General features: G+C 39.6%; 1 protein-coding gene across 1 annotated transcript in view; it reads left to right on the forward strand.

Moving 5' to 3' along the window:
* LOC309632651 (putative maltase-glucoamylase 2) overlaps window positions 1-26,912 on the forward strand; it is a gene marked incomplete at its 3' end in the record, with an annotated part of 68,515 nt that overhangs the window by 15,560 nt on the left and 26,043 nt on the right. Inside the window, 21 exon segments of the mRNA XM_082400412.1 lie at window positions 1,748-1,861; window positions 2,726-2,810; window positions 5,303-5,420; window positions 10,263-10,434; window positions 10,976-11,092; window positions 13,101-13,226; window positions 13,228-13,259; window positions 13,405-13,489; window positions 14,424-14,480; window positions 14,986-15,057; window positions 15,061-15,110; window positions 15,974-16,062; window positions 16,852-16,901; window positions 18,798-19,048; window positions 20,163-20,313; window positions 20,317-20,331; window positions 21,291-21,387; window positions 21,843-21,955; window positions 22,404-22,529; window positions 24,085-24,213; window positions 25,476-25,583. Of these exon segments, the coding sequence (XP_082256538.1) occupies window positions 1,748-1,861; window positions 2,726-2,810; window positions 5,303-5,420; window positions 10,263-10,434; window positions 10,976-11,092; window positions 13,101-13,226; window positions 13,228-13,259; window positions 13,405-13,489; window positions 14,424-14,480; window positions 14,986-15,057; window positions 15,061-15,110; window positions 15,974-16,062; window positions 16,852-16,901; window positions 18,798-19,048; window positions 20,163-20,313; window positions 20,317-20,331; window positions 21,291-21,387; window positions 21,843-21,955; window positions 22,404-22,529; window positions 24,085-24,213; window positions 25,476-25,583 (2,157 nt within the window).

Below are 26,912 nucleotides of genomic sequence, written 5' to 3' on the forward strand. Positions count from 1 at the left end.
GAAAATTCATTTATTTTTAAGGTCCTCCTGCCGCCCGATTTCTATCTCTTTTCCAAGACAATAAATTCAGCTATGATAGTATAGTAAGATCCTCTTAGGCTCATGTGAAACCTATTTCAGCTAATATGTTTTTAATTTACAGGAGACTTTTGGATAGAGCTCAGTCTTTATTCCAAGGTTGCAGTTTCAAGCACTGGAGTAGGCTGCCGAGGGGCCTATTTTCAGGGCAGCTGAGCTTTTGAGAGTATTTTAAATCACGTAGGCAAACTTCTATATCAATTGTGGATGGGGTCAGCCCTAGATGATTGGATTATGTGGGATTTGCTAACACTGGTACTTAATCTAAAAGTTTATGTGACTGTAATTCTTGTTGCTCCTGAGCTGTTTACTTTGCTAAACTGTCTCTTCAGGGTTATCCATGCCCTCTTGCTTAACTGCTCACTTAATACCTATCACTGACTTTGTTGTTTACAACACTGGTTTCTATTTACTTTCTTTTTCATTGATTCTAACTTTTCATGAAGCAATAGAGAAGTTTCCTTCCTTCTCCAAACCAATTCTTTGCTTTTACTGTATTGCTGGAAGTGAACTCTGTCTCAATTGAATTTCTAAAATATCAGGTAGACTGATATTCATGTATAAGTACAAAATCAGAGGACGTGGTCACAGAAACTTTATTTTGGTTATCTAAAAAGTAGATTAGCCAGCCCTGTGAGTTGTTCCAGTAGTACTTATATTTGAGTGGTGTATAATTAGGAATTTTCATATAATTATAGTTACTTCCACTGGCCAATAAATAACACGAGTCATTTGAGCTAAGATGTTGGCAGAGATAGTTGTAGTGGAGGTATTTGGGGTTCATTATAAAGGCATTCAGTTAGAATAAAGTTTGCTCACCCTGCTCTGAATAGAATGTTACTGCAGGAGACTTTGCCACAAGCTCGTTCCCTGAAGTCTAAAATTACCTCTAATTATTATTTGGTGTCCCATCACCTAAAACAAAGGACCAGGAGTTCAATCCACTTAAAGAGGGAACTTTAAGCTCTCATCTTGAGGTTTAAGAGGTCTCTGCATATATATATATATATATACACACATATATATATAAATTATATATACATTATGTTACTTGAGTGTAACGTTGTCTCTAAGTGACAACCTATAAGTTTTCTGGGAAAATGAGCAAGAAAATATACACAAAAGCTGGTATCCCATCAATTCAGAATTTACAATAATTTGGCTATAGCTATATCTTTGTCCTATTTGTGCAACATGTTAAAAGCTACACTTTGATAGGAATAGATAGGAAGAGAAGATAGGGTAGATCGTTTATATGCCAAAACCAACATATTATTTATAAACATAATTATTCAAAGTGGGTTTCAGATGACCTTTAATTGACAGCACATTAAACAAATTCAATCATTCTCTTCCAGAAGGTTGTGTAGTTAGATTTCCAGTATTTTAATGAGTTCTTCTCCCAATTGGCCTGACATAATGAAATTTTACATTTTTTTAAATAGGAAAAGACATTCTTATCTATTTAATCAGTTGTTTTTCCTTTCCTTTTTTCTTTCTTTGGTTCCTTGCATCTATTTTACTATTTAGTTTTTGGAAGAGAGTCACAAATTTTGATTCTTAAATGATAAGATGCATGGGGCTTCTAGTAGAAGAAATGGTAGCCAGCAGTAAATCCATAAGTAAACCGTCAAACAGACTAATTGCCACAGCCTTCTTTGTTCTCTAGGGGTATCCTGGATGGACAGTTTTTCCTGATTTCACTAATCCAGTTAGTACTGAGTGGTGGAGAGAGCAGTTCAGTGAATTTTATAAAGCTCTGGAATTTGATGGAGTGTGGATTGTAAATTGTTATTTCAGGATCAAACTTCTCGTAGAAATACATATTCCAAGTTGTGAGATGAACTTTGACCCTGATCTGTAATAAAATAGTTTGCTTGACATAGTGGTATTTAAAATCCTTTTACTTAATGCTGAAATTATATGCAGCAAATTAGGCTCCTCAAAACTCTGAATTTTAATTCTGGATGTGCCACTAACTGGTTATTTCTTTTTGAGAAAGTCCTTTGTTTTCTCATGGCTTCAGCTTTTTCCTTTATTAACTACATTTTAACTTAAAAATATTGTTGTATTAGAAGTTATAATTGTTATTATTTGTCACACTGACTCATCAAAATTTAAAGTTAATCATTAGAGAACAATTTAATGAGACTTATTTTTTAGGTAGGGATAGCTTGTGGGTATATTTCTTTGAAATTTAAAAAATTAACTCTGTTTTTCAGTAAAATTAGGCATCACCTATTTTTAATCTACTTTAGAGAAATAGATACAATCTCAAATATATCTTCTTCTTGCCCCACATTGAGCAGAATAAAAGACAGAGGAAATTATAAAATAGAAATATTACCCTATCTTATGTTTTTTAAAAGAATACTGAAACAATAACAGCAATAATAAAATCACAATATTTATAAGGTAAGAATTAGCCTTTGGAATGGTATTTCATAATTAACTGATTGAAATCAAAATATAAAAGGTAAAATGTGCCTGATACCATTTAGAGTTGGAAAGCACCTTAAATATAATCTAACCAAAAAGATGAAATGGAGGTCAAGAAAATTTGGGGCTTCTAGTTCGGTAAACATTACTCAATAGCTAACTGTATATCAGTAACATTTTCCATTTTGTGTATTTTGTGTCTCTGTAGGAAATGGATGAAGTATCTAGCTTTCTCCAAAATTCTGATCATGAGTGTGAAGTAAACTACTTGAACTTTCCTCCTTTCATTCCTCGTAAGTTTTCACCTGTTTCCTAATGATGTAGGCATGAGGCATGTTTAAAACAACCTCAGTAGCACTCAGTGTGGCCAAGAGCAATTCTACTTCTCGGTTCAAGGGACTCCCCTCCAAACACCCTGACCACCCTGACCACTCTTCTGCTGGAGACCTTGCTCCATTGTTTGGTCTCTGATTACCTTTTTGCTGCCATAATCCAAGGGCAAGCACGTGGTGGAAGCCATACCTCCCATGGCTGTAGAGTTTTACATTCTTCCAACCTTTTCACTGTCTCCAAACCCCTCATACAAGTGGTTCAATGTTAAACTTTATAATCAGAGAATATCAGAATATATTAAGGTACAGACTAGCAGTAAATCTTTAATTTTTGTTAACTTTTTTCTTTTTTTTTTTAGCTCATTAGCAACAGTTTAAAGCATGAATGATTTCTTTTAAGTCCTTCCTATTTTTAAGGGCCATTTCTAATCAAAGTCAGTTTTCCAATCTCTGATTTTGAAAGAATGAGTGTGTGTGTGTGTGTGTGTGTGTGTGTGTGTGTGAGAGAGAGAGAGAGAGAAATAGTATAGAATAGATTATGCTGGAATCTGGAAACAAATGAACCCCAATATCTCAGTGGGTAAACACAATACAAGTTTACTTTACTCATATAATGCTCCAGTGTGGGATGTGTGGCTCTCATCCAAGCAGTGACTCAGGGATCTACTTACTTCCATAGCCTGTTCTCCCATCTTGGAGTTCTTTGTTTCCAGCTTTCCAGGTGAAAGAGAGGGTAGAGGGAGTCTTATGGACACGCCAGGAAGTGGGGTGTATTTAATATGCTCACATCCCTTTGGCCAGAATCCAATACCATAGTCTCAGCTTAATTTCAAGTGACAGTGTGAACTATACTCCCAGGAAGAGAACACAGGCTTGGTGAGCATCTGGCCAATTTCTGCCAGCTTATTCTGGTTTGTCCACTTCATGTGCATCCTTGGACCAAGGTGCAGCTCTTTCTTTAGCCCCTTTTGGTCACTGCAGAAGTGGAGAACTTTTTCAGGTGGAATCTTGACTTTATTTAACTTTTTGCAAAATCTACTGTTTGCTTCCCCTGCTTATTCTTTTATCTTTCTCTGTCCACTCTATGTTCCCCCAATTTTTTTCACTGTGGATCAGTTTATCATTTTTCTCTTTTAATCTCTTAATCTTCTTCTTAACCAAAACTGAGGGTTTTTTTCACAACAGAAAACTGCAATCCCATCACCTTCTGCCTACTTCTGTTGAGTACCCCATTCTCTACCTGCCAGCATTTTGTCTACCTACATATTAATAACCAGGAGGTTTGCCTTATAGCTGGTCTGCTTCTCACATTTTCAGGATTAGACAGTATACATTAGCGTGATAAAGATTTGGATAGATTAACTTTGACCCTGGGCAAATTTTAGTGTCCTTTCTTATAATTGAAGTAGTTGTGAATCTCATTCCACCATCTGAACTGTGCCAGAAACAGAATTTTCTTTATGTTTTATGATTCAACTTAGTTTCTGACTCCAAACCTTGATTCTCTTGGGCTGGTGGGAAAAACTCACCCTCAGTGTTTGCTGGTCCCACCACTCTCTGAAATTGTGCCTTAAACTGAGGTCCTATGTGCAGGCAAGACTTCATGAAGGAAGTCCCCGAGTCATTGGTCTTCAAGGATAAGGGAAAAGAAGCGATTGCATAAATTAAATTAGGAGTTTGGGATTAGCAGGTAAAACTGCTATGTATAAAATAGATAAACAACAAGGTCCTACTGTATAGCACAGGAAACTGTATTCAATATCTTGTAATAAACCATAATGGAAAGGAATATGAAAAAGAATATATATATGTATAACTGAATCACTTTGCTGTATACCAGAAACTAACACAACCTGATAAATCAACTATACTTCAATAAAAAAACTAATAAAAACAAAAAAAGAAAAAAAGGCAATTGCAGATCACAAGGCAGAAAATGTTGAGCATTTTAGACATGAGAAAGGGAAAATACAGTAATAATAGTAGTGATTTCTAGAGGCAGGATCTGAATTCTTATTCATGAAACCACTCAAATGTCTTATCTCATTTTAAGAAAACAAGTCTACTGGAGTGTGAATGCCTATAATATGAGTGAAAATGTTCACTGCCCTCATATCTGTTCTCAATTTTTCTCGACTAAATGCATGTAGATAAATGCAGGTGCTTTGCTGATATTTAATCTCAGATTAACCATTCCTCTGAACAGGTTTCCTCACTTGCCCCCACTTAGCAGCATTCTTTGTGAGTGCACAGAAATGCAAATTAATTTGAAAGGTCTATCTCAGGGTAGGCCCCAGATAGGAAGTAGCATTTAAGATATTTAAAATCTGGAAAGTATTTTTTCAGGTGAAGACTGGCGGGGAAGTTACGTAACCAGGAAGCACACGATTAGGTAGTCATTTTGTTAAAGTTGGTTGATAGGGATGTGCCTCTTGGATGGGTATTTCCCACAGGCGTTCTGGACGACTTGCTTTTGGCAAGAACCCTCTGCATGGACACAGAGTTTCAAGGGGGCTTTCACTATGATGTCCACAGCTTGTATGGCTACACCACAGCAAGAGCCACAGACTCGTAAGCACTTGGTTTTCCTCCTAATTCCAGATTTGGGGAGGTGGGTGGTGAAGGGTTTCTGTTGTCTTTCTTGTCTTTCTTAAGTGTATTTTTCAAATATTTTTTGTGCTTATAGGGATATAGAAACTCAGATCTTACAGGCTACTTAAGAGATTTTCTCATATAACCCCTTGGTTTCTGTGCAGGATTATTTTTGATTGGCTTGTGACTCAGGGACTTCATTATTTCAAGGATACTCATAGGCAGTAACATACAAGGTATTTAGAGGCCCCAGGTGGACATCAGTCCTTGCTTGGGTCCTATTACTGAATGTACTAGGGTCATCACAGTAGGGTTGCCTGATTTAGCCAATAAAAATACAGGCCACCCAGTTAAATTTGCACTAGACTTATTTATACTAAAAATGAGTTATTGTTTAGATGAAATTCAAGTTTACCTGAGTGGGCTGTATTTATCTGGCAATGCTACACCACACCCTCCCGGCTTCCCTCCCCCGCTCCCTACACGCTGCCTGCTCCAGTCTCCCTTCAGTTCTCCCCTCTGCCCCAGAGCACATGCACACCACCACCACCAGCAGCACCACTCAATAGGAAAGTCTAACAAAGAGACAGATGTTCGCTTCAGTCCTTTTCGTACCTTGCCAGGTGGATTTTTTGCTGATGACATTGTAAATTGAGGAATAGCTCCCCGCAAACTCCCTCCACCAAGTTCCTTCCTTGGAAGGTGGTAAAGTACAATCATTATACCTAAGAGACCAAGAAATTCAGGGCTAAGCAGACTCTAATTTTAGATTTGCAAAGCAGACAAGGAAACTAAAGTATCTGAAGAATTGTTGGGAATCTTCCAGTGGCTTAGGAAAGAGTGTCTTAGTCTTTCTCTGTTTCTTTCCTTTTGCTTTGGTGTTTCGAGAACTCCATGGTGGGGATCGGGCAGGAAGATTTGATGTGCTTATTGGACATTTCTCAACCCTTTTAGTACTTGACTTCCCTGAGTCCTGAGCATTCCGTTGAAACTTGACTCCTTTGGTTCTCAAGCCATCACTCCCTCCTGGCACCCCTGCTCTCTTCCCAGCTGCCCATTCTCAACCTCTAGATCTGAATATTTTTCATCTACTCTCTCACTATTGATAAGTCTTAGGGGTCAGGCTTCTTCTCCTGGTTTTGACTGTAATTTATTCTGATTTTTTATTTATTAAATCTATAATTCTACCTTAGAGCTCTCCCTGATTTTCAGACCCAGATATCCAAACTACATTCTGACCTTCTCTAAGTACTTCCGATACCATTCACCTTACTCTGTCACCTGTTTCTGCCCAGCTGCCGCACTCTGGCTAATCATTTTTGAAGCTGTTAAATTCCCTATCTTGGCTGGTAGCAACACCATCCCCATCACCCAGACTCCCAAGGGAGAAACTTGGTGTCATCCTTGAGTTCTTTCTTTCTCTCACACCCTCACATGCAGTCGGTCTTTGATCCTTTTGATTCTAAAACATTTCTATAACCATCACCTTTCTTCCCCCCACCCCCCAACACTTCTTAGTTAAGGTCATCGTCACCACTCACATAAAGCACTACACTACTCCCCTGACTACTCTCCCTTTCCTGACTTCAGCTTTATCTCCCACTAATCTGCCCTCTATTCTTGCTACTCAAGGTGTGGTCCAAAGAACAGCAACATTAGCATCACCTGGAAATATATTAGAAATGCAGCATCTCGGGCCTCAGCCTAGACCTTGGAAATCAGAATCTGCATTTTAACAAGATCACCAGGTGTATTGAATGTATGTTAAAGTTTAAAAAACACTTGTCTATATTACTGCCAAAGTGATCTTTCTGAATCACGGTCTGTTCATTTCACTCCCGAACGTAAAATTATTTGTGGCTTGGTATTTTCTATACAATAAAATCCAATCACCTTAGCAAAACCTGTAAGGTACTTTATAACCGAACCCCTTCTTCGACTCTTTCTTTCATCTTTGCCACTCCTCGTATTTTATGCTCTGGTAATATGTAACTGCTTATTGTTCCCAAATCAAATGCTCTTTCCTTCTTCCATGTCTTTGCATGTGCTGTGCTTTCTGCATGGGATGGCCTTCCCTGCCCTGTCCATTTTGCAAACCTACACTTATCTTTAAAGCCTCATGCAATCATTAAAAAATAAATTAATTAAAAATTAAAAAAAATAATAAAACCTCATCTCAGATGTTAATGCTAGAAAAACAATCTCCCCTCTTTTTGTGCTGCCCTTCTTAATATTGCAATATGCTTAATATGCCAAAATCTTATAATTTTGAGGTATTCATTTTTTTTCTTGCTGGACTGTCAGTTTCTTGAGGGCAAAGTTGCCCCTGTGTCCATACTGTGTGAACTACACATGCTTGTTGAATAAATGCCTGGCCTGAGAAAGAGAAGAAGGGCAGGATGGGCCCCCAGGGGACCTAATTCTAGAGGCAGAGGCTGTGCCGATTTTGATTTCCAGCACCATTTTTGCCCTCATGACTTTGTATTAATGCTGGATCATCCAGATTAGAGAGAATTCTTGTCTAGTAAATGCAAAGGTTTTTATTTCAATGAAAGAAAAGCTTCAAGAAGAAGGACACACGCTTCTGATTTTCTATCTTGTCTTTTCTGGCTTCTTTCTCTCTCACTCTACCTTTCCTGGGAAATAAAGTAGATGAATAAGACTCAGTTTCCTCATTTTTTCAAATGAGAGACTTGAATTAATGTTTTCTATGGTCCCTTCCTGTTCTGATCTATCTGGACACTTAGATGCGTCTGTCTAAGAATGGAATGTAAGAAGGAGAGTGGATAAATGGCCAGGGCAGAAAGGAAAAGTAAGGAAGAGCAGGAAGAGGGAGAGTTTAAATTGCTTTATTGCTAGTGTCTCCATGTAGCAAAGTGCTATAACATCACGATGGGGCTGATTAATACATTCTACTAGCTATGGTTAATAGTTAAAAGGTAACTATGACTGAGAAAGTAGTAGGTACCCTTCTTACTTCCCTGGGTCAGGCAGAATGGCCTAAATTCCCAGAGAACAGTGGAAATAACCATAACTTGGCCTCTGGGCGGGAGGCAAAGTTCACTAAAAAACAGGTAAGTCTTTCATTCAGTGGGATCTGGGCATCAGGAGAACTAAAGTCTTAGATCTGATGAATATTTGACTCCACCTTAGCTGGAAGACCAGTTTGGGGACAGAGGTTACTGATCTACCCAAAGGATGAAATTCACCTCTGCCTAGGCTGAAAGCAGAAGGCCAGATCCTCTCAGAAATCAGAACCTGACCATAAGTAGGTCAAACCTGAGGGATGGAAAAGAAAAATTTAAGGATCTCTGAATAAGGTTTTATCTCTGAGCTGGAAAAAACAGTTATCTCATCTGTGTTACCATAATGGCCAGCCTCTAAGTAAACTGTAACCGCAGATAACTTCACCCCTGTTTCAGTTTCACACTATAAGCTAAATGTGTTTCTTTCATGACTGATGATTGCAGAATGCAGTAAACCCTCTAGCCAGCAGTAATAAAGGCAAAGTATCTGCCAGTCTATACCAAAGGAGAGATGAGGATGAGAGTTGAAGAGTAGGTCCTCTCCTCCAATCCCCCATTTTTTGGTCATTAAATTGTCAGAATGGAACACTTCTCTTTCATAAACCAGGCTTCTAATTCAGAATTTTCTCCCTTTTGTCGTTATAAGTCACTCTGCATTTATAGACTCTCCATAAAATCCTTAGGAATATGAAGTAGGGAAGCATTGGTGGTTGTGCTAGTGTCTGTGAGGAATTACCTGGTGCCTGGTGGTACCCTTTTCTCAGACCGTGTATTGAAAGGAAGGATAGAAGAGCTTGCTTGCAGAGAGCTAGCAGCAATTGTGGCTCAAGTGTTACTATCTTGTAGTTGTATTATTGTTCAATTTTGGAATCTAAAGGAAGGTGTGAACTGTTTAGTGTGGAAGGAGAAGGGTGGCAGAGGCCTTTTAGTAAAGTATCAATGTAAAAGAGTGTGCAGAATAAGAAAAGAACATAGCCTGCATCTAACTATATGTTATCCCACCCCATCCCCGCATCCTGAAGCAATTATCTTTCTGAATTCTGTTTTTAATTCCTTTGCTTTCTTTTCTGTAGAGTTTTATTTGATATGTAATATTTTACATGTAATACAATGAAAATATTCTGTATTTTAGTTGTTTTTAACTTGATAAAGGGTGTCATATGTCATCCTTGACATTTCACTTGTCATTTCATTTGACATTTCATTTGTCATTCTCATTTCAATTAATATTATTGATGTTTTTGCATAGATTACAATTTTCTAATATTGGGGATTGCTAATAATAAGTTCTGAAGCTTCAGAGGAACCCAGGTGCCTGGAGCCCAGCTGGTGTACAAACTCTCCTCTTGGGCAAGCAGTGGGTACAGGGTCCTGAGCTGGTGTTGTGCTGAACAGGATTATTGATGAGCAGCAATGCATGGAACCAAGGGACACTGGAAAAACTCTGTCTAGAGGGAGAAGGCTGGGCCGAGAACCCAAAACATGGTTCCAGGGTATTTTTGACCCAAAGGGCAGAGCACAACCAGATCCAACAAGATAGAGAAAAGATAATCAAGAGGACAGGGGTCTAGAGAAGTTCCTTGGGGGGAAGGACTGTAGAGGTTTGTACTGTCATGTGAGATCTGAAACTTTATCCAGAAGCGGGAAAGAAGCTCTTAAAAATGCTAAACTTGTTTGCTTAACTGATTCATGATACTTTGGTGTTCCTTCTGAGTTTGGTTGGAAAGCCCATTACTGCCCTGGGTATAGGTGAGTCCTAGACATTCACAACTCCCTTGACTGTATTCCTTTTCAGGGCCATGGAGAATATCTTCCCCAAGAAAAGAAAATTCATCTTATCCCGTTCTACTTTTGCTGGATCTGGCAAATATGCTGCTCATTGGCTGGGGGACAATGCAGCCCGATGGGATGATCTCCGATGGTTCATCCCCGGTATCCTGGAGTTCAACCTATTCGGCATCCCCATGGTGAGTTTCATTCTCAACCAAGGAACTTTCACCCTTTGTCCTTTGACATTGTTTTCATTACCAGTCTTTGAGGGTGTCTGAAAACCAAGGAGCATATATTTCACTGTGATATGTATTGGAAAAACTAATTTTTATGTGTCGTGTGAGCTGCCTTCTGAAGGTCGGATGGTAAAACTATATCATTGGATTGTCATTCATGGACTCTGAAGTTAGGAAGGAGACACCATGAGTAAAATGTATTACTATCACAGAAAAATCTCATCAGCAGAACATCTGTAAATACCGAAGTTTGAAAGTGGACGCTGAATATTGAGGAAGAGCCCTTAATACAACAATCAGTCTTCTTCTTGTCAGTAGATTCCTGATGCATACTTGCTTCCTTCTCCCATTTGGCTGAAGGCTTTCCCTGAAAGCTTGGGACTTCCTTAAACATGGAAGGATGGAAATAAGAGATGCTCTTTTTCCTTATCATATAGGTACACAGTCAATGCTCTCTCCTCTCTCACTGACCACTGTGCTTGTGTGTGTGCTAATTCTCCAGGTAGGTGCCAACATCTGTGGTTATACAGAAAATGTCACAGAGGAACTCTGCAGAAGGTGGATGCAGCTTGGAGCATTTTATCCACTCTCGAGGAATCACAATGGGCCTGGGTTCAGGGTAAGATCCCAAGAGAAGTGATGGAAACTTCTTGGATTGTATGATCTACTTGTACTCAAAGAGGGATTGAAGAAAATCCTACAGGGTGGCCCTAAGTACAGGAGCAGAATAGATAAATCTTGGGTGATAGGCTTCAAAAGCAGGGTATCGGGATGAGGGTATATGGGGAATGGAATGTATATAACTGAATGGTTCCATTGTTGAAAACTCACCAACAAAGGTTGTTGTTAAAGTGTCTATGGTACTGCTATCGCTTCTGTTATCACCTTACATAAGATGAGAAAATGGAGTCCACTGGTGTTTTACTTCAGTTAATACAAGGGAAGCTCCTCCAAGATAAGGGAGAGCAGGGAGGAAGGATTTAGGGAGGGACAGGCCAGTGACCTGAACGTTTTTTTCACCTTGTTACACATTCTCTTTCTATGAATGGTTTGGGAAATCACCCCCACTGCTTCTCATGACTCATCATGCTTTTATCCTATATAAAATCATATTTTTGATGGGCAAGTATATAGCTGTAGTTTCACAGTCCTTCTTTTTTTTTAAAAGTATATTAAATTTAATTAGATGTTGCTAGACTGTTTTCCAGAAAGACTGTAAAATTGACATTTCACCTAGTAGTGTGAGTCTCCTTTCCCCCTAAATTCTTTTTTTTCCATTGGAGTATAGTTGATTTACAATATTGTGTTAGTTTCTGCTGTACAGTAAAATGAATCAGTTATACATATATCCACTCTTTTTAGATTATTTTCCCATATAGGTCATTAGAGAGTATTGAGTAGAGTTCCCTGTGCTATATAGTAGGTCCTTATTAGTTATCTATTTTATATATAGTAGTGTGTATATGTCAATCCCACCTCCCAATTTATCCCTTCCCCCCTTTCCCCCCGCCCTGGTAATCATAAGATTGTTGTCTACATCTGTGACTCTATTTCTGTTTTGTAAATAAGTTCATTTGTACCATTTTTTTAGATTCCACATATAAGTGATATCATATGATATATGTCTTTCTCTGTCTGACTTACTTCACTCTGTGTGACAATCTCTAGGTCCATCCATGTTGCTGCAAATGGCATTATTTCATTCTATTTTATGGCTGAGTAATATTCCATTGTATATATGTACCACATCTTCTTTACCTATTCCTCTGTCGATGGACATTTAGTCGAAGGCCCTCTTAAGGAGATGTTTATGGTAATACCAGGAGTGAGTAAGGTTTCTTTTACATCTTTCCAATTACAATGAAAATGAACATAATGAATGCCCATCATTAATGGGAAATTTCTGTTTCTGAGGCCTAAGAAAATTAGATCTCCCATCTAAAGCGTTCTTTCTTTGCTCTTTGATAAAATCTGCTAAAAACTGCCCTCATGAATTTTTTTGCACATGGTATATTGAAGAACAAATAGAGGTCACTGTCTTTGGAATAGAGAAAATAAAACATATTTTGATGGTGAAAACATTACAGACAAAACTAGGCATAAATTTTAAAATTGCAAATTTCTAAAAGTGTAAGGAAAGGGAGAGATGGATTGCAGATCATGGTGGTAGGCAATGCGGCTTAAGGCAATGGGTTTCAAATTCTTTTTTCATAGTATTACAACTTTATTGTGTTATATACCAAATGAAGTATTATCAGAAACCTTAATAAATAACATAAATTGGAGGAGCTCTAGAGGGAGCAGGGCCCACTATAGCCCCTTTATCTCCATGGCAACTTCTGTGGGCTTCTTTTTCACCCTGAGGCTGTCATAGACTGGCAGATGTGTCAAATTTAAACTCTGCCACTTGCTTGCAATTTTACATTGGGAAAGTCATGTAATCTTTGATACTATTTTTTTCATCTGTAAAATGAAAGAGCAGAACCAAGATCCTTTCAGTTCTGGAAATGCTTTGACATCCTCCAAATTGGAAAATATGACTACTGTCATCTGAGAAAGCTTCTTATCCTAAGGGAACTTTAAAAATTTGATGGAAATATTTAGTAATTGCTTACATTTCCTTCTAGGACCAGGATCCTGCTGACTTTAGTGAAAACAACTATATGCTGTTGAATTCCTCCAGACACTATCTGAACATCCGCTACACCCTGCTACCCTATCTCTACACCCTTTTCTACCGAGCTCATACCCTGGGGGGAGACCGTAGCAAGGCCCCTCATCCATGAGTAAGCTTCCTGACCTGCAAAGAATCCCTTTCAGACCATAATTTCACTTACCTTGTTAGTAGCAACAAGGTTAGTTAGGACCCTGTTGCCATACAATGTGCTGCTGTCCTGTATTGGGACTTCACCTGCCTTCTCTGTTTTCCAGGTTCTACCAGGACCCAGCTACCTTGGAGGTGCACGAGCAGTTCCTCTGGGGGCCTGGACTCCTCATCACGCCTGTTTTATACAAAGTGTGTTTATAATCTAAACAATGGGGTGAACGCTCACACTTGTTCTCCTGGTTCTATAGCTGAATAAGCTGGGTACTGAGTATCTGTGGCTGCGTTTAAATATGAGTATAAATGAGAGAGAGAGAGAGAGAGATCGTGAAAGTTTGGAAATTTGAAAAATAGTAATTCTTGATCTCACTGTTTGCCAAACAAAACAATCCCCATTTTGCAAAATTACCCTAAAGCTTGTTTCCTTAAGCATGTGGCCATGGTATTGATGGGGACTTTGAATGCCTGTGAGTTTGGGCTGGCCATCTGTCTGTGCTTCCCTTTGACCAGAGGGAATATGCTCCTAAAGTTGGGGTGGAGAAAGAGAAGAGGTGGGGAGAGGAGAGTGGAGGGAGAGAGAGGTGCTGGGCAAGGGGAGGGTGCTACTCTGGAGTCCCGGTATAAAGGACCACACCTACCCTTCCTAAGTGTGACTTGGGGCAGGGGTGAGTGGGGAAGAGTAGGGCGGGGTCAGGATTATGCGGATCCATTTATAAACATGAGAGATGGCCCAGGGACTCACGTCACAGGCCCTTGGAGCTGACGTTTCAGCCCCAACGTCTCATGGCAGGTCCTGCTAACTAGCAAGCGGTCCCCCTGCAAGGCTCTCCTGGGGGCCTAGCTGCTTCATTCTCCTCCCATCTGTCAGATTACACAGGTAACTCAGGGAGTGAACTTCCTCTGCTTCTCTCAGGAGCCTCCAAGCAAAACAAACTTCATTTCTAGGAACAGGTCTGCTTTGGGTAATCTGCCCAATTTTTCTGAGTATCTGTGTTTTACTTGTAGGATGGGATGATCCCAATTATCTCTCAGGATCGATGAGATGAGCACATGCCACCACGTGGGAAGGTGTTGTGTAAATTGTAAAGGGGTGTGCCGGTGTTGCTCATTATTGTTGTTTCCCTAGGGTGTGGACCACACAAAAGCACATATACCGGCCGCCATCTGGTGCGACTATGAAACGGTGAGTGAGGCAGCCCTGCTTGGCTCAGAGACCTGCCTTTAGCAGAGAGCAATTCTAAGGCAGCAGTCTTGGGAGCTCGGGGTAGGATAATAGTACTAGGTTTTACATTTAGTTGCTTGTGGGTACTTTCCTGGGAAGAAGGCCTTTCCAGAGCTACAATGAAATAATTTGAATAACTGGGGTAGGTTTATGGCAATTTTCATTATATCAACCTGGCTACTATGCAGCTATCGGGACTAGTAATGGGCCTTAGGGTGTGATGACCTAGAGGATTAAAGGCCAGTTGTGGAATCACCCACAGCATGGTATAATGTAAAGAAATAGGGTAGGTTGGAGTCTTGGCTCTGCTATTACCTATATGCCTTGGGCAAGTCACTTCACTTTGAGGACGGAGGGGTCTCTATTTGTCTCTTCTTTAAAATGAGGCAACTGAACTAGATCATTTCCAAGGTCACTCCTAGCCCAAGCAACATATTATCTGATCTTTTTTCCTTTTGTTGGTTAGGGAGTAGCCATAGAATGGAGGAAACAATTTGTGGAGATGCTACTGCCAGGTGATAGGATAGGACTTCACCTGTGAGGGGGCTACATCTTTCCCACCCAGCAAGCAAACACAACTGCAGAGACCAGGTGAGCTCCTCACCCTTCTGAGGGGTGACTGCTCCGGTGCTCTAAGGGGCAGGGTGTTATGGGAGAGGCAAATCGGGACTAAAATTGGATAAACTAAGGGAAAACATCTCCAGTCAGTAATCTTCTTCACTTCCTTTCAAGGTCGGCCCCAAATTGGCATCTTAGTCTTCATTAAGCAAGGGATAAATGTAGCCTTGGTTCCTTTACATTCCCTTTGTCTTTCACTTTTAGATTGCATCAGATTAGAAAAAGAGTCAAAATAATCACGTGTGAGGATTCCCCTGGGGTCGGAAATTGTTCTCAAGTAGATTCCTTTAGGAATGAGAGAATGCAAGTTAAACAGGAGATAAGCATTACCATATGAAAGTCAACATAGGTTCAAGGTCAAGAGCCAGAAAGTTTGAGTTCAAGCCTCAGCTCTACTATGTTACAGATGTGTTACCATGGGCAACTTACTTTCTGTGTTTCTGCTCATCATTAGTAAACTGGAGTTGATGGTAGTTTAACATTGTAGAGTTATTAAGAGGGTCAAATGAAATATAGAAATGATTTAATGTATATAGGACACATAGAAGAGTGTCTTCCACTTGGTAAGCACCCAGTAAGTGATAGTTGTTAGTATTATCACAAACCCAGTTTTCAGCAGGGACTACCGCCTTCTACTGTTCTTCTCATGCTCATTCACTACTAACCTCTGCGTTCACCCACACCCTGCTTCCGTGTTTTCAGACAGAGTCAGTATCTACTCAGTATCTGGGATTGACTCTAATACTGTCTGTCCCTGTGGCATGAAGGGAACTGGTTTAACATCGTTCTTTCTATCCCTTCTTCATTCTCTGAAACTGAGAATTGCTCTTTTACAGTCGGAAGAATACCACGGGACTCATCATTGCCTTGGACTATAAGAGAGAAGCAAAGGGAGAGCTGTACTGGGATGATGGTGTCTCTAAAGGTAGGCGTCCTTATGGTACCATCACTGTGCTTCTCAGTGAAAATTAGTCTTTGCAGGCTGCCCAGTATGGCACTAACCCTGTTATCACCGATGCTCATTTCTGTAGCTTAGAATTAATTTATTCTTAAAGTCCCGTTAGCCAAGCACATGCATTAAAATAGACCTCAAATGAGCAGCTTCTATGCTATTGACTCTACCAAAGCAAGACATTATTGGATTTAGTTTATTCTTTTCTCTGGGTGTCATTATTAATGCCAAATAACACATTTTATTAATAGATTTGTAAAATAGTGCCTTGGTGGCTATTGAAGGGCAAGTATCTAATTTGTTTAGTGTGTTTTTCCACTGTGAGATTTCCATATAAATACCTCACATAAGCCTCTGGTCTCATTATATAAAAATCCTGCCCTATATAGAATTAGCATTTATTCATATTTATTGGCTATTTATTATTATGCTGTGTGCAGGGCATATAAAGATGAATAAGACATAAACATTGCCCTGAGCAAGTCCTGGTCCAGCAAGATAGAGGGCATGTGGATGATTACAAATGCAAGTCAAAGTATTTTAGATGCCGACAAAATGGTACAACAAGTGCCATGGGGTTTAGAGGAGGGAGCAGTTGCTGGGGGTTGAAGTGGTCCAGGGAACCTCTGTGGAGATTCGCAAAAACAGGTAGAACTTGGGTGAGCAGAACTAGGTGGCAGAGACATTCCCAGGGAAGAGAAGAACACGCCCAGCTGCTCTGCTTCCTGTAGCAACCAACCCTCTTCCATCTTTCTCTTTTAGATGCTGTAACTAAAAAGAATTATATTCTGTATGATTTTTCTGTCACCTCTGTAAGTACTGCTTTTGAGGAACCCACAGTGCATGTTCTTTTCTGTGACTGCTTTTTGAGTTTTGGGTTTGCCGTAGATGCTTGGTCTTGTGGACTAAGGGCAGTGCCTCGTTGCCATGGTCGCAGAAAGGATTAACGTTAAAATGAATTTTTAAATCTGTGTTAGATACATAAGCCTATAGAAAATCAGTATGAGTTTGGTGAAGAACTTGTTTTTTTCTGGAAAAATAAATTATTGCCTTTGAGTTTTATATGCTGAGTCTGGGCTTCCAAGATATGTCCTTATTTGAGGGGTTGCGAGTGTGTAGGACGTGTGGGTCAGGGGTGATGAGGTGTGCAGTACCTTTCTGAGGTTCTTCCATCATGGCCTTCCTTTCCAGAGTCACCCAGTTTCTCTGCATCAAAACCAGCATTTGATGTTGTCACATTAAAAAAAAAAAATTAGCCATTCTGATAAAGGTGTAGCAATATCTCATGTGGTTTCAATTTGTATTTCTCTGGCGTTTAATGATGTTGACCATCTTTTCATGTACCTTTTCATTTGCCAGCTGTATATTCTTTTAAGTAAAATGTCTATCCAGTTCTTTTGCCCATTTTCTAATTGGATTGTTTGGCTTATATTTGAGAGTTTTGAAAGTTCTCTATATATTTTAGAAACCAGTCCCTTCTTGGATATATGGCTTGTAAATATTTTTTTTCAGTCTGTAGGCTGCTCTTTTCATCCAGTTAACACAGTCTTTCACAGAGCAAAAGTTTTTAATTTTGATGGGTCTAGTTTATCATTTTTTCCATTTATGGATCATTCTTTTTGGTGTCTAGTATAAGAACTCTTTATAGCTCTTCAATATTTTCTCCTATTTCTTTCCTAAAATTTTTATAGTCTTACTTTTACATTTAAGTTTATTATCTATTTTGAGTTAATGTTTTTAATTAAAAAACTTTTTTTTTTTTTTTTTTGGCTGCGTGGCTTGCGGGATCTTAGTTCCCCGACCTTGGATTGAACCTGGGCCATGACAATGAAAGTGCCAAGTCCTAACCACTGGACAGCCAGGAAACTCCCAGTTTTGAGTTAATTTTTATATAGGATTTGAGGTTTAGGTTGAATTTCATGTTTTGCCTATGGATGTCCAGTGGCTGCAGCACCATCTGTTGAAAAGTCTGTCCTTTCTCCATTGCATTGCTTTTGCAAAAAATCAGTTGGGCATATATTTGTGGGAGGCCTAATCTTTTTAAACATCAAAGTGTCCCTTTTTTTCTTCAGTCTTCAGTTCTACCTTCTTTGTCATAGCTCAACTTTGTCACTTTTGAACTGTGGTTCCCTGAATAAGTTATCTAACTTACCTGGGCTTCAGTTTCCTCATCTGAAGAGTGGGGATCATTACAGCCTCAACCTCATAGTTTGCTGTGAGAATTGAATGAGATAATACATGTAAAATGCTTAGCACAGTACCTGGCACACAGTTAAGCATTCATAAATTTTAGCTATCATCATTATTGTTAAAAGAAAAAAAAATTATTTGGGCACTGTTTTGTGTGTATGTGTATGTCTATACCTTTGTGTGCCCATGGGTCTCTGTGTGTATTTGTGTCTTTTTGTTTGCTTTGTGAGTACCCATCTTGTCTGCTTGAAAATTCCATGATGTCAAGAAGATATTTTGAGTAATAGAACCAATAAATAACCAGTAAACCAAAGCAAGCACATAATATTACTAAAAGAGTACAAAAAGACTGTTAAGAGTCTCGCTTGAAAAATTCCCTGGGGACCATCTCCTGGCACCATTTAGAACCTCAGAGGTAAAGGATCTCTTAGAATCTCAGGAAGAAAGATACAGAGTGGTATTTGGGCACAATTAGAATGTGATATACCTGGTGTCTAAACTGACTTTTGTCTCCCCAGAACCGTCTACAGGCAAAGATTATAAATAATAATTATATGGACCCCAACAACCTCATATTTACAGGTATCATAATCTTGGGAATGGACAAGGAACCTACTAATTTTACCGTCTTCCTTAATAATGCTGCCACCTCCATTTCAAATGTTGTCTACACTCATTCAACAAAGGTGGGATATTGTTCAGTCCTGTGTTGCCCTTGCCGGCAGCGGTGGCCTGAGCTTCTGACAGCCAGCTTGCCCTTGCTCTGTTGATTTTGGGCGGTCACGGAGACAACTGGCTTGCTCCAGCAAAAAGCTCCAGCACTGCGATGTAAGCACAGTTTACTTGGTTCTAACTAGAGTAGTTCTAGATCTAATTACAGTGGCTCTCATTAATGCAAGTGAAATATTAATCTTAGAGACTCTATGTAAATATGTTAAACAGAGAGTGTATCTATTGCCCCGACTTCAATAAGGATTTTATTTTCTATTAGTCCTTAACAAGAAAAATTAATTGATCAAAGGTTTAAAAAAGCTAATTAAGTGATGCTTGTTTTTAGAGGAAGGAAAATACACGTTCTATTCATTGCTCTCGTTAAGTAGAACAGGAAACTCAATTTAATAAATACAACAGATAACCATATAGAAATCAGTTCTATATACCCTCATTAAGAAATAATAACAGAAGAGGCAAGAGAGAAGGGCAAAGGTTCTGAGGAGAGTGAAATGGCTTCTTACAGCCTTTGCTTCTATTGAGAGTTTAGACTGAAAGCCTTTTCACAATGTTAAGCACGAAAGGAGCTGTCATCTCTCACGCCTTACCCTGCTGCTGAGTGGAATGCAGTGAAGGTCTGGGTTTTGCCCGGGGCTGAAGTTCCCCGTCCGTGTAGAAACTGTCACCTGTGTGTGCACATGTGCCTTCAGCTCTCTCTGACTGTACGTCTGACTTTCTGTCTGTTACCTTCTTTGGTAAGAAGTTCTTTGGCCAATCCAGAAAAGTCATTCTAAGAGTTGCACGTTTTCTATTGGAAAATTTGCTTCTACCTTATCCATTTATTCATACATTTATTCAAGCTGATATGGCAGGCAAAGAGAAGTAGAAATACAGAGATGAGGAAGATGTGGTCCTTGTCCTCAGGGAGCTCACGACCCAGTAATGGAGTTCTCAGTCTTGCAAAAGACAGAGCACAGATAAAAATGCAAACACAGGACCTTGGCAGTGAATTATGGCCATTGTTATCACCTGGGTCATCTCACAGTATTTGAATGTGGATCCACATGTGCAATCACTCAGGAAGTTTCTGAATCAGCTCGACATCCCCATGTAGCCCGTGTTTACGCTGGCCTGTGCCCAGCTCTGAACTGACGTCTGCCCTTGTATTGCAGTCGGGACTCCCAGCCCCCCGGCTTCACCTTCAATGACATGTTCCTTTCCATCTCCACGCGCCTCCCCTCTCAGTACCTCTATGGCTTTGGGGAAACCGAGCACACAACTTTCAGAAGAAACATAAGCTGGAACATGTGGGGAATGTTTGCCTGAGATGAGCCACCAGCGGTAAGCACAGAAGAATAAGATTATCACTAGTTTCTCTCTATGTAAATTTATTTTAAACCCTATGCCCATGTATTCATCAGCTCCACCTTATATTGATACTTTCTGCTCTCAGATGAAATACACCATATGTTATGGTCTTCTTTCTCTTCTGCCTTAAACTATATCTATTTCCTGTGGACTATGGATTTTACTTATTTTATAAACTTTTTAAAAGATTATTTATTTATTTTTTGGCTGCGTTGGGTCTTCATTGCTGTGCGTGGGCTTTCTCCAGCTGCGGTGAGCGGGGGCTTCTCTTCATTGCAGTGCACGGGCTTCTTATTGTGGTGGCTTCTCTTGTTGCGGAGCATGGGCTCTAGGTGTGCGGGCTTCAGTAGTTGCAGCTCACGGGCTCAGTAGTTGCAACACACAGGTCCTAGAGTGCACGGGCTTCAGTAGTTGTGGCTTGCAGGCTCAGTAGTTGTGGCTCACGGGTTTAGTTACTCTGTAGCATGTGGGATCTTCCCGGACCAGGGATGGAACCCGTGTCCCGTGCATTGGCAGGTGGATTCTTAGCCACTGTGCTACCAGGGAAGACCCTATTTCATAAACTATTATTTAATATGTTTTACGTGTCAGGCACACATAGAATAAGACATTGTTTTATTTAATAAAACACTATCTTTTTCTCCAGAGGCTTGTAAGCTAGTAAGAGAGAGAGATGCAGAAATAATGGTAACACAATGTAATCGGTGCTATAATAGAATCATATGATAATAAACAGGGAAGGCATAGGGGGAGAGGGCATTTAGGTTTTTACTTGGGATGTAGGGAAGGGTCAAGGAAGTCTACAAAAGACATGACATTGTACTGAATCTTCAGTACTGAGTAGGAGTTTGCTGTTTGGGTTATGATGTGAAAATTATTTCTTGGATTTTCTTTTTTTGATTATCCACCTACGCTCCCCACGACTCTCCCAGTACAAGAAGAATTCCTATGGTGTCCACCCCTACTACATGGCACTGGAGGAGGATGGCAATGACCATGGAGTGCTCCTGCTGAACAGTAATGCCATGGGTAAGACAGAGACATGTTCCCCCGTGTACCACCATGAAGAGCTGTGACCACTTTTTTGGGGATCTGGAATACCAGTAGAAATAAAGAAACTCAAGGACAAGAGAAATGACCTTCCATTCGTTTATTTTTCAAGTTTTACTAAGAGCGCTAGGCCAGGTATTAGGGGTACAATTTTGACTAAACATTGTCCCTACTCTTGTATGACCTTATTTTACTGTGACACTTCAGCTCTCTTTCACAGAGTGATATAAGATGTTGAGACTGAGATTATGTTTGAGGTACCTGAAAATCCATCTCTGATTCCACTGCATGAGAGAGGACTTTCTAGAGGAGGTGGGCATTAAAGTAAGAGAGTGAAAATAGCAAATTTTAGAGCAGATTCCCTATCTGGGTGATTTACAGTTCCAAGGATGCTCCTCATCTTCTATCTTTTTTTTTTTCTTCTTGTTTTACAGATGTGGCATTCCAGCCTACTCCTGCCTTGACATACCACACCACAGGAGGGATTTTGGACTTTTATATGGTTTGGGGGCCAACCCCTGAGCTTGTAACTCAGCAATACAAGGAGGTTGGAAGTTATTCTATCCATTGATAAATCATCCAGTGTTTGTTAGGTATTGCCATGCTCTTAGCACTGAGAAAGGCCATTTGTTTTTTCTTAAGGCCCTTGAGTGTCCCTACTACATTATTGTTGTCTTTTCTGAAAGTCAGGATTTAGTGTTTAGGGGCTATAAAGGCATACTGACATCCCATACTTCTCTTAACTATTTGCTAAATAGCCTTTCTAAGAATCTCTAATCCATGATAATCACTGAGTTCTTAGGTTTCCTAGAGTGGATGCTGTAGAATATAGGGAAACTTTCTATCATTCTGCATTTTTTTGACTTTATTTTTCTTGAGTGAGGCCTCTTAGATCAGACAGCTTCATAGAAGAGCTCAAGTTGCTTCTAGTATAAGCCAATCATCTTTTCTTTCCAAAGAAGCCTACTTAGATCCATTTTTCTTTTTTCTTTTAGTTGATTGGTTGGCCAGCAATGATTCCCTACTGGGCCCTGGGATTCCAGCTGAATCGCTATGGATACCAGAATGACGCTGAAATCTCCAATTTGTATAATGCAATGATGGCAGCTCAGATTCCCTACGTATGAAACTCTCACTCAGTCTGTGGTTTAATTAGTTGTGGGAACTTGTGGCTAATTATAGATTGAAAAATCTTCATAGAGATTACCGATGACTACTTTGGTATGAAGAAAACATAGCTGTGGAGTTAGGAAACATTGCTTTTTAAATTTATTTCATGCTACCCTTTTAAATCAAGTGTTCAAAATTGAGAGTTGCATAAATCCTTCAGCAGTTTGAGGTGTGCTTGGGGGACATTGTTCCTGCCTCTTGGCAGGAGTATCCTGCAGTAGCCATGGCTGGACTTTAAGGTGTGACTTTGGGGACTTGAAAACTATCTCAAGATTATGATCATTTTAGGAAGTTGTACTGTGGCTATTCTTGGAGAGGATGGATATAAAGTGACAATATGAAAGAAAGTGAAAAGCAAGCCTTCACTTTTTCCTAAACACACACATGCACGTAAGCATATCCTGCAATGACAACCTGTCCCCTAGATAAGCCCCTGGAAGTACAGTCATTTGCTCTCAACAGGCAGAATTCCATAAATAGCACACTCTTTCTCCTCTTAAAATGATCAGTTTCTCATCATGCATTCTCTTTGTTCTCAGTTCACCTCCTGAGATTTTGGAGGACAATTAATGATTGGAAGCTGAGAATAAAGTAAAGTGTTATGATGTTCTCATCAAAGATAATTTGAAACATTCATCCAGGCTTAATTTTTCCTTTTACACACTACTATTCTAGATACTTATTAAACATAAATTAGAAAAGATAGGAAAATTAAAAGATCTTTAAAAATCCATAGGTCTACCTCACTGAGACAATTAATGTTAATAACGTGTTGGTTCATTCTTTTCCAAGCTTTGGTTTATGCACAAATCTCTGCTCCCTTGAACAAGTTTTACCTAGAGTCTTAAGGCAATACAGGTGATTATCACCTTCAGGTTAAAAAGAAACATCTTTTCTTCCCCCAACTGAATACTAACCACTTTAGCCATTATTCAACAATCATGGATTGAGTGAATTTCATGTGCCGAAACCTGGTATAGAGAAGAGGGAAGACAAGCTTCTCATCTCAAGGATCATCCAGTCTAATGGGGATGGCAGAAGTATATACATTCTAAAAAACTATAAAATACTGTAGTTCTAAATGTGAATAAATTCAGTCAGGTTTACTGGAGGGGAGAAAAGAAACAGATATACAATCTTTTCTGTTTCTCAGGCAAGTCTGGCTTTCTACCCTTGAACGTTTAACCACCCTTTGTTTGGTAGGCTCACTGAGTTTGCAATTTGAAGAGTGGAAAAGCCATAAATTGAGGGAAGGAATGGGGGGAATTCCAATTGGAGGAACAGAAAGAGAAGGAATGGGGACAGGTGAGCTGGATGCAGGAATCAGAAAGCAGTTTCCATCAGCGGAATTGAAAAGTGAGTCTAGGGGAGAACTGAGATAAGAAATTCAGGGAGGCCTGGGCTGGGGTCAGCAAGCAGCAGTACTGGAGCCTGGCCGAGCAGTCCGTGTGCCCCGAGGAGGCCCTGCTGCAGGATCCCAAGCATCTTGCTTGTTCCTTTCTTCAGGATGTCCAGCATGTAGACATCGATTACATGGACCGGAAGCTGGACTTCACCCTCAGCCCCAACTTTCAAAATCTTGGCCTCGTGATTGAGCAAATGAAGAAGAATGGTGTGAGATTTGTTCTTATTCTGGTAGGTATTTAGAAAGATTAGATCCCGTTTTCTGTGTCTATGCTCATGGTTCAAAAATGGTACCACCGAGGGAAACTGGATGAAAAGTATGTAAGATCTCCCTGAACATTTTTGTAACTTGTAACTGCCTATGAATCTACAGTGTAAAATAAAAGTATTAAAAAGCAAATAAACAAAGGAAGAAAGAACAAATGAAAAATGGCTTTAAAAAGATGATACATAGCAATATTTATTTTTCATAACTGAGTGTCACTAGTATGTAATTAATTATTACTGTTCTTTCAGTAGAGTTAGAAGAACTATGGACTGAAACACTACATACAGCAAAAAAATAAAAAAAGAGCTTCACTGTTTTAAGCTGTGTCTCAGAGGGAATAGCTATATCTTAGTCTCATCTTTACCTTAGGGGGTTCAAAAACCTCTTAAGTTACCATTACCATTACTCAGGAATTGTGAGGCTTAGGGGACTTATTTCTTCTTAATTAAACTCACAAACAACTGAGTTAAGATCCAGAATATCAGTTTATTATTTCACATTGGAAGCTATATCTTGACAAACACAGAAGTAGTTACCTGCAAATCACCCTCCCTTCTAGCTTTTAAAAATTACAGCATTGTTTTCTGACTTTTGTTCATTCGTTCATTCAAGTATTAATTAAACACTGGGTCTTTGAAAATCACTGTTCTAAAAAATGTGTGTGTTTGTGTTTATAATCTAAATAAGAAACATCCTTTTTCTTATAGGGGTTTTATTCTGTTGCAGGGAGACAGCCAATAAATAAACATTAAAAAAAGATAGTTTCAGATATGTAGTGACAATTTCTATGACAATTGTGAAATAAGATACTATTATAGAGAGCAGTTGGGGGTATGGGATGGAGTGAACGGGGAAGGCCACTTTAGATAGGTAAGCTGGCCCACAGAATAGAAGAAAGGCATTTCATGTTCTTAAGGACTATTGCTATTACACTGTGGAAGCACAGTAAATTGGTTTTTTCCACTTGAGGGTAATGTCTTATTAACCTGGTTTATCTCCAAGAATTGTTTTCAAACATCAGCATACTTTTTTCCTGAAGACTGTTATAGAGAAACATCAGTATATTCTTTTAGCTCTCAATTATCCATGGTGTGTGTGTGTATGTATGTGGTGTTGTATTGAGGTTCACCATTTCTTTCTGCACTGTGAATTGTTAAAAATTTGGAGGGGAATTTTCTTGGGGATGTTTTTCTCATGTTTGCTGTTTTAAACCCTTTCATTGCAGGATCCAGCCATTTCTGGCAATGAGACCCAGTATCTCCCATTCACCAGAGGGCAGGAAAACAATGTGTTCATCAGATGGCCAGACAACAGTGATATTGTCTGGGGAAAGGTAAGGCTTGGGAGAAGGTGCCTATAATTAATCAGTATCACAATGTCTTGATTAAAAGAGGCTAATAAATCTTGGCAAACTATATTGGGTAATTTACAAATTATGAATGAGTAGAAATCTGATACTGATTAGCTCAATAAACATTAATAAGACCAAGATTTCAGGTCTAATCCTCTAAAATATCAGTGAGCTTTGTTTTATTGTCTGGAAGTATTCCAGTGCCACACCCGTTATGTGTTCCAGCTGGTCATTTAACAAACATAAAGAATCCCTTTGAGAATGACTCTTTTTTTTTTTTTTTAATAAATTTATTTATTTATTTATTTTTGGCTGTGTTGGGTCTTCGTTTCTGTGCGAGGGCTTTCTTCAATTGCGGCGAGCGGGGGCCACTCTTCATCCCCGTGCGCGGGCCTCTCACTATCGCAGCCTCTCTTGTTGCGGAGCACAGGCTCCAGACGCGCAGGCTCAGTAGTTGTGGCTCACAGGCCCAGTTGCTCCGTGGCATGTGGGATCTTCCCAGACCAGGGCTCGAACCCGTGTCCCCTGCATTGGCAGGCAGATTCTCAACCACTGCACCACCAGGGAAGCCCTGAGAATGACTCTTGAAGTCTATCTCCCAGTCACTCGCTCTCATCTTTGACCTGGGATGCTTAATCAGTATCTAAATAAATCACTAAATGCAACAGATTATTCTCCTTCTCTTATCTCCTATCATTCCCTTTTGTGGCCTCAAGCCTCATCCTCATTGTTCGACTCACAGCAACAAGATTTTAAGTGAACTTCCCGACTCCAGTGACAGTAGCTCTTAGCCAGGATTCAAACTGCTCTGTAATTATCCAACGCTACTTCCTCTTGCTCCGGGTACATGCCGTGCTCCCTGTGCCTTTGAATATATCCTCCCCAGTTTACCCAAATAGTGTCTGCACTTCAAGACCAACTTAAATATTCCCTCTCAGGAAGCATACAAAGACTAGTTTCATTCTCCCTTTTTTTCCCTTTTCTATATTGTTGCCCTCAGAGAGCATAGCATACAACTTAGCACTTATGTTCCATCTGTGAACTCTGAGAAAACAGGACTATTTCTTACTTAAACCTCAGCAGATACAGATCATAGAAGAGTGCCTGGCATATATAAATGCTCACTAAGTGTTTGCTGAATGAATGAATTAATCAATGTATATAGTTAATGTCCTTCTAATTATAGATGAAATTGGTTGATCCTATGGATATTTTAATGCTGCATATACTTGGGGTCCCCAGTAAGTCATGATGCTGCTTAAAAGTATTGAGGCCAAGTTTATGGGTTGTGAGCGGAAATCAATCGTATTC

This window comes from Balaenoptera borealis (assembly GCF_965194805.1).
Source record: "Balaenoptera borealis genome assembly, chromosome: 7".
In the NCBI taxonomy this organism is placed as follows: Eukaryota; Metazoa; Chordata; class Mammalia; order Artiodactyla; family Balaenopteridae; genus Balaenoptera; species Balaenoptera borealis.